Consider the following 15,148-nt stretch of genomic DNA (forward strand, 5'->3'; position numbering starts at 1 on the left):
CTTGCTCCCTGTGACGGTCGTGTGGCTGGCAGTGCTGTGGCCGCATCCTTGTGCAGGAGCTGGCGTCCCTGTGCAGAGACGGTGTCTTCCTGCCGTGCCATCTGCAGGGTTGTGTGTCCTGTAGGATGGCATGGGTGGCAGCACTCACGGAGCCGCGGGCCGGCACGTGCTACAGATGCACACCTTTCTGCAGCGCCATCTCCCAACGGCCTGCTTCCTCGGACGGGCTCTGCCTGAGACGCAGGCCGTAACACAGGTGACGCAGCGCCATGGTCGCTCAGCGGTCTGCGTCACTGCTGAGGCTCCCAAGCGGTGTGGCCGCCCCTCCTGTGCCGCCGGGGGTGTTGGAAGCTGCTGCACCGAGGGGCAGGCGCCCGCACACCTGCACCACTCCCGGGTCCCTGTGCCCGGCCCGGGGAACTCTGGTGTGGCACAGAGAGAGCGGGCGTCGTATTCATCCTCTGTCTCTCCCCTAGGCCGGTGTGGGCCGGGCACCTCGTGGGGAGCTGAGAACGTTGTTGGCTCAGCAGGTGACGTCGGACTGCAGGCTGCAAGCCACTCGGGTGTGAGCCAGCCAGTCCTGCATCTTGCGCAGGTGCCTGGCTGTTGCCGTGGGCGCTGGTCTTGCTCTCGGGAGGCTGGGGGCGGGTGTGGGGCCTGCACACATGCCTGTGTGGGACCCGGCTGGAGGCAGGGCCCGGGCTGGAGGCAGGGCCCGGGAAGCCCTCTGCCTGGGCCCTTCCAGAGTGTCCCAAGAGGCACCTCTGCACAGCCCCCTCTCCGTGTGGCCAGAGGAGCCATTGCCCTGAGTGCACCACCGTCCACCCCATCCTCACCATGCTCTCCACTGCATGCTCCTTTTCTTCTCCTCTCGCTCACACCTGCCCTTCCAAGCCCAGCACTTGGAGAGCAGCGCAGCCTCCCCTCGGGTCATCCAGAAGCAGCCGCCCTCCTGGGCCGGTGCCTGGGGGAAGCCAAGCACGCGGGCCACGCTGCCCGGGGCTGTTGACCGTCTGCACCGGGGGGGGGGGGGGGGGGGGGGGNGGGGGGGGGGGGGGGGTTACCGGCACAGAGCGCTCTGCTAGGCGCTGACTTGGAGCCGAGGTGCCGCCCAAGTGTCCACACCCCCTCTCGGCCCCGACAAAGTGCACGGGCTCTCCCTCCCTGTGGAGTGGGTGCAGCTATCAGCTCTGTCACCGCTGTTGGGGCTGGGGCCCGTGATGGGACCCACGGGTTGGGAGGGGGGCGAGTGGGAGAGTGCCAGCGCCTGGCCCCCGGCTGCTCTGTAGGTTGATCCAATGCTTCTGTCAGTCAGTGTTCGGTGGAGCTGGTATGCACTGAGCACCCAGTCAGCACCGGGTGCCCAGCGTGGAGGGGGTGCTGTGTGAGCCGGTGTAGAGCCTGGCCCCCGGGAGGGCTGGCGACTGTGTGCCCAGGTCGCCACTTTTCGAGGACTGCCGCAGAGTCTTCGCGATGCCACGTGGTTGCGTTGCAGGCCACCGCTTCCCTCTGACCCGCACCTGTTCTGCAGGTGGGGAAACTGAGGCTGCAGAGGGAGCAGGGCCTCTGTGAGAGGTGGAGCTGGCTTGTCTCTGCACACCTGGCTCTCCTTCCTCTGTGTCCGTGTGGTCAGTTGGACTGTGCTGGACACAGAGCCGGGCTGTCCAGCAGCCACCCGCGGCCTGCAGTCCCACCGTCGTGCCGACACGCACTGCAGGGACCTCTGGGGTGGGTGTTGCATCTCCCCCCTGTGGTGGCAGCCCGGCCCCTCGAATGAGCATCGGGCCGGGACCCAGCTCTTGGAGGCAGCACCCACGCTGCTGGTGGGGAGCTCGGGGGTGGGGAGCGCGTCGTACAAGCCACATACACAAAATGGAGTGTGTAAGCAGCGGTGTGAGAGCGCAGGGAGGTTGCTTCAGGAAATCTCAATTGATTCCACTCCCCCGCACTAGGTGTTGCTGAGCTTTTTGTCAGGAGGAGGGCATTGTAAGAACACAGCTTGCTGGAGAGGTGCAGAGCTCGTCCCCACCACTCTGGCTCTGCGTAGGCGGGGGAGGGTGGCGGGGAGGTGGCACCGGAAGTCAGGCGGCCTGGGGCCTCCAGTGACTCACAGCTGTGCTTACTGGAGGCCCAGACAGGCCTGTGCCCTGCACCCGGCGCCCCGTGTGGGCCCAGGGCAGTTGGTGAACCGACCAGCCCCGTGCTGTGAGGGCTGCCTTGACCGCCAGCCTCGCTTCAGGGAGGATGCCCCGGCAGTTCTAGACGGGACACCTGGCGGATCAGGTGGCCGCATCCCCTTGCAGGGCTGCTCTGCACCTGGCAGGCATCAGGGACGAGCTCAGCAGAGAGTGACCTGCCGGGTGGTCGCAGGTGCTCTGTCGTGAGGTGGGTGGGAATGGAGGGGACGAGAAACACGGAGCGGCAGACCAGAAGGTGGTCTTGGGACACGGGCAGGGCGCGGTCCAAGTCTGGAGGGCCACACCACATGGCAGGCGTGGACGGCAGGGGAGCGAGACCCCTGAGCAGCCCACCACGGGCCTCACTGCCACGCACCAGCCCCTCAGGGAAGGCCCCACCTCACTCCCTGCCCGTGCGCTCAGAGCAGGCCGGTCGGCTCCTCAGGAGGCGTCCCTGCACTTCCAGAGGGCAAGGCTGCCCGTCCTCCACACACTGGGCCCTCAGTGACCATCCTGGGCACGCATGTTCAGGCATGTTCACGGGGTCATGCAGGCAGGAGCAGGTGCTGTGCGTGCCCTGAATTAGCCCCATCTTGGGGGAAGCCAAGCCAGAAGTGCATTTGGGAGCACTCTTCGGGTTCTGTGCGGGAGCCAGCAGCACTGTGTTGCCAAAATTGCCCTCTGGTTCCCTCAGCAGCACCCGTACTGGCCCCCTGCCCGGCGACAGGGAGTCTCAGGGCTCTGAGGGCCCGGGAATTTGTGCCAAAGAGAGGCTCCCCCTCTGCCTGGCGTGGAGTTGCATTGTCAGGCCCTCTTGCAGGTGGAGGGCGAGGTGGGCCCTGGAAGCTGCTTCCTCTCTGCTCGTCCCCATGCGACCCCTCTCTCCTGGGGCTGGCTGCAGGGACAAGAGGAGGTTGTAGCCACCGCTTCCAGAGAGCCCTCAGGTCCCAGTGCTCCTCCAAGTATGTCCCTGGGAGGGTTTGGGGTAATGTCTGGAAGTCCTCAGCTTCTTAGGAGGAAGGCCTGGGGACCCCAGGCAGGAGACCACGGCCTCCTCAGGGCTGCCACCGGCCTGTGGGATGTTCGCATCCTCTCCTGCCCCACCCCTTCTGACCCCTCGTGCGTTGCTGGGAGCACAACTCTGGGGGCCCTCTTTCCAGGCCCCTGCCCCCTCCTGTTCCCTGGGGCCCAAGTGGCTCTGCCCCCCGTGGCTGTGTGTGTGGCCCTGGGCTCCACTGCTGCCTGGCTGGGGCTCCTGGCCAAGGTCCTGGGCCAGGGGGTCGGAGTGTGTGACTGGATGGCTGCAGCTGTGGGTCCAGCTGTGTCCAGGACACAAAAGGTCCCGCCTTGAACATGCCCTCCCAGCTCCGCTTGGGAGCGTGGCACACACGGGGAGCACTCCAGCCTGGGTACAGGGCTCTGGGCTGCAGCCGGTCAGCCCGTCGGTGTCCCCTCCCAGATGGAGGCAAGGGCAGCCCTCCACCCGGCCCGCCTGCTTCTGACTCTGCGAACTCCGAGCAGAGGGAGGCGTGCTGCGGATCGGTGTCTGCGCGGCTCCTCTGCTCGTGCGGCTCTGCTGTGTGCTTCGTCGGTGCGGCGAGTGTGCGCCGCACTGTGTCCTTCCTCCTCGACGGGCATTTGAGTTTCTTCATCTCTTGGTAACTGAAAGACACTGCTATGAACGTCCCTTCACTGGTCTCTGAGGCACTGGGCGATTTCCGTCTGCACGCCCCGCAGTGCAGCCGCTTCGTCTCGGGCATGCGATGTGCTCACTCCCGCCAGCTGGGTCAGAGAGCCAGCCTTGGGGCGGGGGCAGTTCCCACCCCCGCTGGCCGTGAGCCCCGTCGCTCTCGCCCTAGAGCCCGCACACGCGGCCTGTGCTGCTGCTTTTGGAGGTGCTCTCTGGTGAGACCCCTTTCAGAGCTGCTGCCCACGCTGCCCTCTCCTGCCTCTCTCGGTGTGTAAGAGTTCACCGTGTGTCCTGGACACCTTTGTTCGGGGCCTGGGTTTATTTATTTATTTATTTATTTTTATCTTTTAAAATTTTTATTTATTTATCTCTAGAGGGGAAGGGAAGGAGAGAGGGAGAGAAATATCAATGTATGGTTGCCTCTCGTGTGTTCCCTGGTGGGAACTGGCCTGCAACCCAGGCTTGTGCCCTGACTGGGAATCGAACCGCGATCGTGTGGTTCGCAGGCCTGTGCTCAATCCACTGAGCTACACCAGCCAGGGCCAGGGTCTGGGTTTAGAACGCCTCCGTCACTCTCAGTGTCAGTGAGCTCCGCCGTGTCCGTCTCAGACCCCCCCGGGGCCTCTCCCGTGCGCCTCTCCATGCCACAGCCACCTTCTTTGCCCACGTGTTTGTTCGTACTTGCCCCGGGGGCGGCACTCTCCTCTCCGGCAGCCCTGTGTTGTCAGGCACGTTCAGCCCCGGGGAGGCCCACGCATTCTCTCCTGGGCAGGCTTTGGTGGGGGTGACACCCTTTCGACTCCAGCTCCTCTCCCCGGGGGGCGCAGCCTGGGCGTCCACTCCTGCTGTGTCTTCGTACAGTTTTCTAGGCAGCCCTGAGCGGGGCCTGCTGCTGCTGGTACGGTGGCAGTGTTTCAATGGCGCCTTTCCCAGAAAGCCTTTTTTAACTGAAGAAAAGGAAGCTGTGCCTGTGTGGGGCAACATGGCTGTCCCTGGGCTGGCGGCTCGGCTCCAGCCGCACAGCAGGACTCGCCGTGATAAGGCCCTTGAGTGTGACTGGGCTTCGTGTGTCCGCCGCTGTGTCCCCTGAGAGCAGCTTTCAGCATCACTGGGTCTTTGCCCTTTGCCTTCCCTCGCCTTGCCCTGAGGCTTCGGCTCTGCGCCGCCGTGCAAACGGGTGCTGAGGGGTGAGGCGTGTCCCTCTCGGTCCCAGGGGCGCCGCGTGGCATTTGCCTGCTCCTGCCGTGCGCATGCAGAGCATCCCTCCGCCTGTTGCCCTCCCTTCCGCTCTTGCTGAGAGACTGTTTTGTTGTCTTGTTTGAATCATGAACAAGATGCTGAGCTGTGGCCAGGTGTTTTCCTGCCCGTTGAGAGGACCTGACTTTCCTTTGTTCTGTTGCGTGGGGGATTGAGGGAGTTGGTTGCTGAAGGCAGAACCAGACCCGCACTGCAGGGGCAAGCAGGCTTGTCTGTGGGTCATTCTCTGAGCATGTTGTGTTTGGTTTGCGAATGGGCAGTTTAGGGGCGTGGCCTCTGTTTTGGACCAATTTTGACTGGTAGTTTTCACTTCTTGCAATGTCCGTGCCAGGTTTTGGTGTCCTGGTTTTCCTGGCTGTGCGAAGCAGGGTAGGACGTTCTCTTTCTGCTGCTGGTGCTGCTCTCGTAAAAGGCAGCAGGGTTCACCACGGCCGTCCTCCGGGCCTGGGGTTTGCGTGGTGGGGAGATTGAAGTTTGGGGCTTGGAGTTCTTTTCTAAAAGCTTCGAGACTATCAGATTTTCTTTTTCGTCTTGTTTTTTAAAAGATTGTCTGTTTTATCTAAACTTTTAAATTTGTGTGAGGTTGTTTGGTATGTGCTGTGTGCTCTGAAATGTGTAGCAGTCTTCTCCCTCGGTCTTCATTCACTCTCGCCATCTGTCTCAGCCGTCATTCGAACGCAGCGACTCGGGCGCTGCGGGTTCTGTGCTGAGCGAGAGCTGTTCCCCGGACCCTGTCTTCACACTCGGCGCGCCCTCCTCCTCTGGCTCCAGGTGGTGCTCTTGTTTCAGCTTTTCAGGTGGCGCGCACAGGTCACGGTGTCTGTCCTTCCTCTCCTCTGTGGCAGTGAAGGCTCGAAATTCAGATGTGTGCTTTTGTGTCAATATATTGTATTTTCCTCATCGTTCAGTTCAAAATGTTTATCCATTCCCATTGTGATTTTTATTTTGATCGATAGATTATTCCCAAATAAATTCCTTAATGTTCAGGCTTTTTGTGGTTTGTCCATCTAGTTTCGATTTCTAGCTTGTAAGCTTCATTATGTTCAGAGACCATTCTTCAAGCAACGGCAGCTCTTTGAGACTCTCCGAACCTGCTCTGCGCCCCGTGGGGAGTCCGTGTGTGTGTGTGAAGGGCCCGCCGCACTCGCCATTGCATGGGGCCTAAGGGCTGTGCCTGGGTGGCTCTCCCTGCCACTCGCTGCCCTGGGTCCTCACTGACGCGTCTCTCTCTCTCTCTCAGCCCCCAAGAGAGGTGTATTGAAACACCCAGGGTGGTCGTGGGTTTGTCTGCTTTTCCTCTTAATTTCGTCTGTTATTCAGTGTATCTTCGGATGCTATTTTATTAGGCCCTTACACATGGACAGTTGTCTTCCCGGTCAATTTAGCCTTTCACTGCTATGCAGTACTCCTTATCTCTGGGAAGTCTTTTGATCTGTAAAACTCTCGTGTGTGATATTAATATAGATATATTAGCTTCCCTTTTTATGTTTCTATAGCTTTTACTTTTTCTCATTCCATTGTTAAAATGCCATTTTTTGTATAGATGTGTCTCATAAAGATTGTAGATTTTGTATGTGTATTCAATCTGAAAATCTTTTCTCTAGTTGCATTTAATGCAATTAATGACAGATTTGCATGTAAATTGGCTATCTTACGGTGTGCCTTCTGCCTGCCGGCCTGCCTTGCTTCCTGTGTTACAGAATGAACTGTCTTCCTCTTCGGCTTCCCTTGCAGTCTCGCGTGTGTGCAATTTCCTCTGTAATCGTAGGGGAGAGTTTGTACTAGCACCCGAGAGAGTGAGTGCTGCGCTCTCTTCTGGACAGGTCAAGGGCCGTGGACACGCCGCGTCGGCTGCCCCTGTGCTCCAGGTGTGGGCTGTTGAAGTCACACAGGCAGACGCACGTGCATACACGCTCACACACGTGGGCACATGGTCACGCACACACGCATGCACTCTCGCACATGCACGCAGAACCACAGAGCTGCTCTCGGAGCGGTGGGGCTGACGTGGTGGTCTGTGCATGCACGCACCTGCTGCCCTCCCCCGCTCTCCGTCAACACCTGACCGGCCGCGCCCCGGGGTCCGCGGTCTCCCGTCTGCAGAGCGCTCCTTGGAGCTCCTTTGCTGGGTCTGCTGCTGAGGGGTCCCTTCGGTTTCCTTGGTGTAGGAATGTGTTCGTTTAAATTTTAACTGTGAAGAACATTTTTGCTGGGCATGGAGTTCTCAGGCGGCAGCGCCCGCTCGTGGCCTCCAAACGGCCCTTCCGCTTCCTCCCGACCACGCGATTCTGGACAGGGCGACTGTGGTGGTCCCCACCCTCCCTCCCTTCTCGCAGCTGTGACTGCCTTTGGTTTTAAGAGTAGGGCCTCGTCAATGGTCTTCATGTGGAAAGTTGGTTTTCTATCATCTTTGCTTCTGGAGCCTGGTTAGCTTTGCACACAAGTTGAGAAGATGGTGTGAAGCACCCACATTACTTCCCCCACCACACGGTTTGGCCTAACAGCAGTATCCTGGGTCAGCGTGGTGCGTCTGTCCCAGCTGACGACCCAGTGCCGATCCTTGATCTTGCCCTGAGGCCTGTGGGTGGCGTTAAGGTGTCCTCCAGGTTTGACAAATGCATAGGTTGTGCTTCGACCACTTCAGCATCTTTCACAAACACGCATGTGTGACTGCCTCCATTTGCTGGAAGAGACCTTAGAGAATTGGTCTAGTTTCTTAGTTATTTTGTAGAGTTCACCAGTGAGGCTATCCGAGTTCAGCACTTACTCCAAGAAGGTTATCAGCTATTAATCCAATTTCACTCCCGGGCAGGGTTGGGAGTGGCGCCCCCCCCCACACACCCCCCCACACCCCCGCAGGCCAGAACACCGCTGCAGACACACGCGTCTCCCGACGGCCTGCTTCCTCGGACGGGCTCGCCGCCCTCGTGCCCGAGCTGTGTTCTCTGGTCAGCCTGTGAGAGCTGCCAGCTCTGTGATCATGTCAGTGGCTCTGCCTTTGGTTTTGTTTGCTTCCTCAGCTGACTTCCTCTTTTCAGCTTTTTAAATGTTTGTTCTAACTGTTAGGCTTTCTTTTCTCCTGCCTACTGTGGACTGAGATGATTGATTTTAGATCTTTTTTCTGTCCTACCATGTAAATTCGATGCTATAAATTTCCCTCTCAAGTCCTGCTTTGGCTGCATCTCACAAATTTTGGTAAGTTCCATTTCCTATTTTTATTTTGTGAAAAGCACTGAATTTCTCACTTGTGACCCACACATTATTTAGAAGTGGTGCCTGACCTGCAGCTGTTCCGACCTCCAGCTCTCTCTGTCACTGACCCCCAGGGTGGCACCAGCGCACCCTGAGAGCTCACTCCAGACAGCCTGTCCTTTCTGGCGGGTTCGGTAGGCCAACCACCCAGAGCATGGGTGGCGGGGGCGAGGGCTCCCGGGAGCCCACACGGCGTGCTGGCTGCTGCGGTTGGGTGCAGGGTGCATCGCTGTCCATAGGACCGGCTGGTGTGTGGCGCACGCGGTTCTGTGCCATCCTCGCTGGCTGCTGCCCGCCTCACCGGCCCCTCGCTGAAGGGGCCACGCGTGCTGGGGTGTGTCTGCTTCTCCTGCAGCGCCAGCAGGTTCGCCCCGTGTGCTCTGACCCTCTGTTGTGAGGGGCACGCGCGTCACCATCACTGTGTCTCCTTGGGAGTGTCGCCCCCTCCATCGTCATGTCCAGTCCTTCTCAACTCCTGGCTGCCATCTCGTCCTGAAGTCTGAGGGGGTGATGCGCCCCATCTTTCTCTGATCGAAGCTAGTGTGGACAGCTTCCTGGGGTCTTTGAATTGTGGAGTCTGTTTTCATTTCTAAAGTGGGTTACGTGCCCTGGCTGGTGCAGCTCAGTGCATTGAGCACGGGCTGCCCACCAAGGGGTCGCTGGTTCGATTCCCATGTGGGGCACACGCCTGGGTTGCGGACCAGGTCCCCAGGAGGGGGCGCGGGAGAGGCAACTGAGGCAACCGTCATTGATGTTTCTCTCTTTCTCTTCCCCTCTCTCTAAAAATGAATAAGTCAAATCTTAAAAAAATAAAATAAAATAAAGTGGGTTCTGTGTGAACATTTAAGTGGACCTTGGTTTTTAAAATCCACTTCGATAGTCTCTTTTAACAGGTGTTTTGGGTTGTTTGGTACCTGTGACGTCTCTCGTGCTTCTCTCTTCTCTCACGTGTGGGGTGTGGGTGTCTCTGTGCTTCACGTTCTCCGGGACGCTGCCTTGTGTACCTTGTAGGTGTTGAACTCCAGTGCGGGGTGACCTGGGCGGGCGCCTCTAGGGTCTGTGTGGAATGGGCGTGCCAGGTCGCCCTGCAGGTTCAGGGTCAGCTGCGCTTCAGCGTCCTCGCCACGCTCTCCGTTCCCACCCGCCCTTGAGGGGCTGCCTGTGCCGCACACCATATGGCGGCCGACACACGCGTGCTCGGTCTTCACTCATACTTCTCGCATCCCCGCCTTCCATGCACCCTGGGAGTGCCTGGGTGTGTCCCTCGGCACACCCTTCCACGGGGTGCAGCATGTGGTGGTCCCTGGGAGCGGGGACATTGTTGTCACTTCTGGCACTTCTCAGTGATCATGTCCTCAGTCGCCGCCCCTTCCCACTCGTTCTCCTCTTTCTCCACGGCTCTGATGGGGCCTGCGCGACACCCCGCCCTGTGCCCGTGTGTCCACTCTCGGCCTTGTCCACTGAGCCTGGATGCATCAGGTGGCCTTAGCTGGAAGTACTGACCAGATTTGTTCCAGGGCCAGTGGGTTTGCATACCAGAGAGTGGCGCGGTCACACCCAGGTGGCTCTGCAGGAGGAGTTTCGAGAGTCTGGCAGCAGGACGCCTGCTCTGGGGAAGAGTCAGGCCTCCTTTCCGAGCTCCGTCAGGGCCAGGTGGTCGTCGTCCGCGGGCCACTTTCCCGAGGCCACATTGCAGGTGCGACGTGTGTGCAGGTGCTCGCCGCGTGCACCGGCCGCGTCCGAGTGTGGACCCAGGGCCCGGAGGTGCGGGACGGAGCACCAAGCCGATCGGAGCCCCGCGGCGCCCCAGCCCTGCACCGGCCCGCCGGCCCCTTCTCCCCCCCACTCGGGGCCGTCCAGTGGCTTCGGTCTTGAGGTCTGGCCTCTCGTCTGCCCGGTCCCTCTGTAGCCACACTGTAAGTGCTGAAGTGCTTACAGCATTTCATTTTTCAATTTTTCTGTTTTCACTTTGGCCTTATCCTGCTCATTTTTAACTGTGTTGCTTCTTTGGTGTGTTGTTTCTTACTAAGAACTGGAGCGGCGCTTCGTGGCTGTGAACATCCCACACACACTTTTCTGTTCTGCTTTGGATTCTTCCACGACTGTGGTGGTGTGGGCTTGTGTCTCCTCACTCTCGTGCTTGTCCTGTGAGCGGTGGCCCTCGGGGCTGGATGCCTGCAGGCCGGTGTCCGGATTGCAGCTCTCCCTCCAGCAGGCGTCTGGTTTCTCCCCGTGGGAGGCTGGCCTGTCCCCATGGGCTCGGGTTCCAGTTGATTCCTGTGAGGCCGGGCTCCCCTCCTGAGGGGCAGCCTTTGTCGGAGCAGGTACAGGTCCTCTGGGTCAGCTGTGGGCGGGACAGGCCTGTGTTCTTCGGGGTCTCGGGAGTACACAGCTCTTCCTGGCTCTGGAGTGGGGTTGATGTCCCCTTGGCCTCATCCCTTAGTCCCCTGCTGGGCAGCAGCCCCCGAGGGGCCTCTGATCCCATCAGCCAGACCTCCTGAGGGCTGCAGCCCTCGCCAGGTTTGCCGGCACTTCTGGTGCCCGCAGAAGGGGGGGCCCGACGGAGGTGACCCAAGACCTTCCCCAGGTGGTGCTTGGTTCCCTTCTGCTCCCCGTCGAGTGGGGGCCGTGGACCATGGCACCAGGTCTGGGCAGGAGGAGCCTGGGAGGAGGGGCCACAGAGGAGGCTGCCAAGGGGCCTTGGGGGGCCTTTTAGACCCCTGGGCTCGGGCCCGAACGGGCGGCAGGAGCATGAACCAGGCCGGCAGCTCTGGCCGTGGAGGCAGGAGGGGGCAGCAGGAGAGCGAGGACGTCCTGGGGGAACTGTGGGGAGGTCATCGGCATCATGGAGGAACAGACAGGAGGAGGCAGCCTTGGCTGTTTTCCAGGACAGGGCTTCCTGGTCACTCACGGCAGGAGGCGGGGGGCGGGGAGAGCCCGGTTTGTCACCAGCCTTCTCTCCCTGCCACAGCTCTTGGGGCCTGCCCAGCCTGGGCCTGGGGAGCTTGGCGGTCCGTGGTGCCTGCCCCTCCTCTCCTGCTGTGGCTGCCCTCATGTGTTTGGGGACAGTCACCGCCTGCCTACCGAGTCCCTGCTCAGGCTGCTGGGGTCAGGCCTGGCTGCAGGATGTCACTGCCCACTGGTCATTGGTGTCCCTCCCTGTCTTCCCAGTGGGGCTTCAGACAAGCGACTTTGCACCTCTGTGCCTGTTTCTTTTCTGGAAAACTGTGGCTTGGACCTGAACTTAATTCTTACCCTGCTTTGCATGAGTTTCTCCTCCCCCCCTTCTCAGCACCCCGAAGCTGTTCATACCCCTGGTTTCCTAAAAGAAGAAGGTGTTGGTTTGCCAAAACCCCCTTCATCTCTGCCATCCTCAGGTTTGGGCTCCCAGTGGGCAGAGCTTCCAGGAGACCTCACCTCACCCTCAGCTCTGACCCCCAGGGCTTAAGGCAGACAAGGACGGGGCAGGAAGCCTGTGACTGCAGTCTGGCCTTGAGCTATGTGTCTGGGCCCCCTTGTTGGCTGGCCCAAAGGTGCTGCAAGGCTGAACCCTCGGCCACGGTGCCAGCGGGGCGCGGGTCCACAGGTTGGGTGCCGACCCACTGCTACCAGCCGCCTGCCTTGCCCCTGGCAGAGTGGGGTCTCAGCCTCCACGCTCGCTCCTCTGGGTGAGCAGCCCTTGTGGGCAGGGGTGGGTGAGGGCGCCCCCCGCCCCACCCCCTTCCCTTCCACGCTCCCTAAGTCGCTGTGAGTTATAATGAGGGGACGCAGCAGCGGGCCTGCCCTGGGGCGGTGCCTGGGGAAGTGCGTCCGGTGGGGGCTTCCCCGGGCGCATCTGCGCTTCTGAAGCAGCCTGGGCCCCTGGTCGCTCAGCAATTGGCTGCCATGCTCGCTCCAGGGGAAAGGAAGCAGACTTTCCCACGAGCGGAATCGTCATTGCAAAGTCCTGACCCAGTCAGAGCAGCACAGCTCAGGGACAAAGCAGCTTCTCCGAAAGGTGCAGACGGCAAACTTTCCCTTTCACGTCTTCCTCTCCGCCGGCCACAGCTGGCCTGCAGATGCAGCCGGAGAGCAGCGAGGTGGCAGGTGGGGATGTGTGGTCGACAAAGGCACCGGCTGCGGCCGGTTGGTAGAAGGAAACCCCTCCCCAGCCCTCGCGTGGTGACTCGGTAACCAGCTCAAAACCATAAAAGTCACTGGGATGATAGAGGGTTTCAATAAAATTATGACACTCAATAAACCTTCCCATGGAAACAAATTTTCCATGGATATGTGACCAGTTCCGCTGGATTTGTAACTTTAATTTCTCACTTATTGAATTTTTTGTCATCAACTAATTACGAAGTCCAAGCCGGGTGACGCTGAGTCACGGGCCCGAGAGGGAGGATGCACGGCAGCCCTGGCAGCAGGCTGGTGGGCGCCAGGCTCCGGGGGAACACAGGGTCTGCGGGCCCCGCACCTTCCCCTGCCCCACCTGGAGAGGACGGGCTGGGTGCTGGTGGGGCGGTCCCTGGGGGTAGGGGAGGGCGCCAACTGAGAGACCACCGAGTTGAAGGGGAACTTGGCCCCACATCTTGGGGGTGGAGGCGGTGCCGGGGCTTGCCCCAGGGCCTGTGAGTGCCTGCGAGCCAGTGCTCGGGCTGGCTGTCCCTGTACCCCACCAGGCCCCCTGCCACGGGGGCTGGGCCAGCCTCTCCCAGCAGTTGCTCCCCCGCAAAACTCAGCTGCGGTAGGGGGAACACCCATCAGTGTGGAAGAGATACCCCGCAGGCGGCCGATCGTGGTGGCTTCATCCGAGGGCAGCGCTCTGCCGCATCACTGTGGTGGCACGGACTGTGCAGCTGTCCTCAGAAACGAGCGAATGACCACCCTGCCAGTCAGGGAGCTGAGGCTCGGGATGGGCACCGGTCCCGCAGGCCTCCAAGACACTCACCTAGGCTGTGCTGGCCCTGGGGGCAGACGGACAGCCCAGACCTCAGCCCGTGGGAGGCATGTGTGCGTGAGCTCCACGGAGCAGCAGGGCTCATGGGCCGAGACCCTGCAGAGAGCTCGGCAGACGGACGGAGCTGTTGGTTTCTCGGTCCGTCTGGACACCTGCTGCCTCCCTGCTCCAGTGCTCTCTCTCTCCTGGGAACCTGGCTCTGCCGTTACTGGGTCAAGGTCAAGGGTCCCAGCAGGCAAGGTTCTCCAACCCCACCCTAGCCTGGCCCCACCCATGATTTCCTGGGCTGTTTCTTGAGGCTCAGGGAGCCACACTAGCCCAGAACACTGGCTGTGCCCAGGTAGAGATGGGCTGCCCGCTGGCCGAGCCGAGGTGGCCCCTTCCGAGCAGAGGAGGAGCTGTGTGTGGGCCCCACGTGGCATCTTCCAGCACCCTGTCCCTGCAGCGTCACGCCCCACCGCTCTTCTCTGGGCCTGACCACCTGTCCCCTGTGCCCACAGGAGCGGGATGGGATGCGCGCCATCCTGGGGTCCTATGACAGTGAGCTGGCGCCAGCCGAGCACTCGCCCCAGCTGACCCGGCGCATGCGCGAGGCCGAGGACATGGTGCAGAAGGTGCATGCCCACAGCTCGGAGATGGAGGTGAGTGTGCGGTGCGGGGGCCCGCCCCCAAGGGCCAAGCCCAGATTGCCAAAGCGTGTCTGCCTGGGCGCCCGTGCACCTCGGCCGCTTCCCTGCAGCCTGCTGGCCTCCCTGGGGGGCATCAGCAAGGGGAGGACCCCCAGCCGTCCGGGCGCTCCCACACGGCAGCTTCTCCTGTCCGCCTGCCACGCGCCCTCACCTGCCAGGGCCACATGTTCCAATGATCTGGTGACGAGGGGCCAACAGTGTCCTCAGCTCATTGCCCAGTTGGTCACCCTGTCTTCCACCTGGCCACAGCCCTGAGGTGGACAGCCTGGGCCCAGCGCTCCCTTGGAGGGGTCTGATGCAGCTCACAAACCCAGAGGCAGCTGTCGGAAGGGCCCCGCCGGCCCCCTCTGTCGGCGCTCCTGCAGTCACTGGCACGGGACTGCTCGTCACAGTTCGCCTGGCCTGGTCCTGGTGTCAGCAGAGCAAGTCCCCGACTTCCACATCAGCAGTGCAGCAGGCGGTCACCTAGCCTTCCCTTCTGCCCCCTGGAGTGATGGGAGAACTCGGGGAGGTGGAGGATGCCCCTGGCCCTGCTGGCCTCTCCCCAGACCACGTGTCCCTCTCTCCCATGGCCGTGGCTGTGGGAGCTCACACGCTGTCCACATTGGGGCTCCGATCACTCCTGTCTCCTCCTGACAGGCCCTTTGCTAGTCTCCTCCTCCTGCCCAGCCCCCCAGCCCCCAGGTCTCTATGGTGATGGAGACCCCGCCCCCAACTCCTGCTCCCCACCATCCTCCATCTTTGAGGCTGGGGTAGCCTGGAATCCAGCCTCAGTGCTTGGGACGCTAGCTCTGTGCCCATCACAGCTTCAGGAACAGAGGCCCTGGCCCTCCTAGTTAGGCCATTCGTGGCCAAGGGCAGAGGGGCCACAGCACTGCAGGGTCTGTGGATAGGGCAGGGGACCTCTGGCCATCTGGCCCTTCCCCATACTCCCCCTGAACACCTGCTGTGCTGCACAGTGGGCCTGTTCAGCGTCCACAAGGGCCCCACCCAGGCCTGAGCTGCAGCCCGAGGGTAAGACCAGAGCATTCGCAGGTGGCAGCCGGACAGTCCTGGTCCAGGCCAGCTGACTTGTCTCCTGGCCTGTTTGGAGGGTCAGCACACTGGTGAAGAGGGGCCGGGTACCTCAGGTTTTGGAAAT

At 61.1% G+C, this 15,148-nt stretch overlaps 1 protein-coding gene across 1 annotated transcript in view; it reads left to right on the plus strand.

Annotated features, from left to right (window-relative positions):
* Positions 1–15,148, plus strand: part of MAD1L1 (mitotic arrest deficient 1 like 1) — a 171,098-nt gene that overhangs the window by 93,931 nt on the left and 62,019 nt on the right. Inside the window, exon 12 of the mRNA XM_037057932.1 lies at positions 13,819–13,959. Within this exon, the coding sequence (XP_036913827.1) occupies positions 13,819–13,959 (141 nt within the window). The remainder of the gene's footprint in view (positions 1–13,818; positions 13,960–15,148) is intronic.

Source organism: Sturnira hondurensis, unplaced genomic scaffold (assembly GCF_014824575.4).
Source record: "Sturnira hondurensis isolate 20B ecotype Veracruz unplaced genomic scaffold, ASM1482457v3 Scaffold0009733, whole genome shotgun sequence".
Lineage (NCBI taxonomy): Eukaryota > Metazoa > Chordata > Mammalia > Chiroptera > Phyllostomidae > Sturnira > Sturnira hondurensis.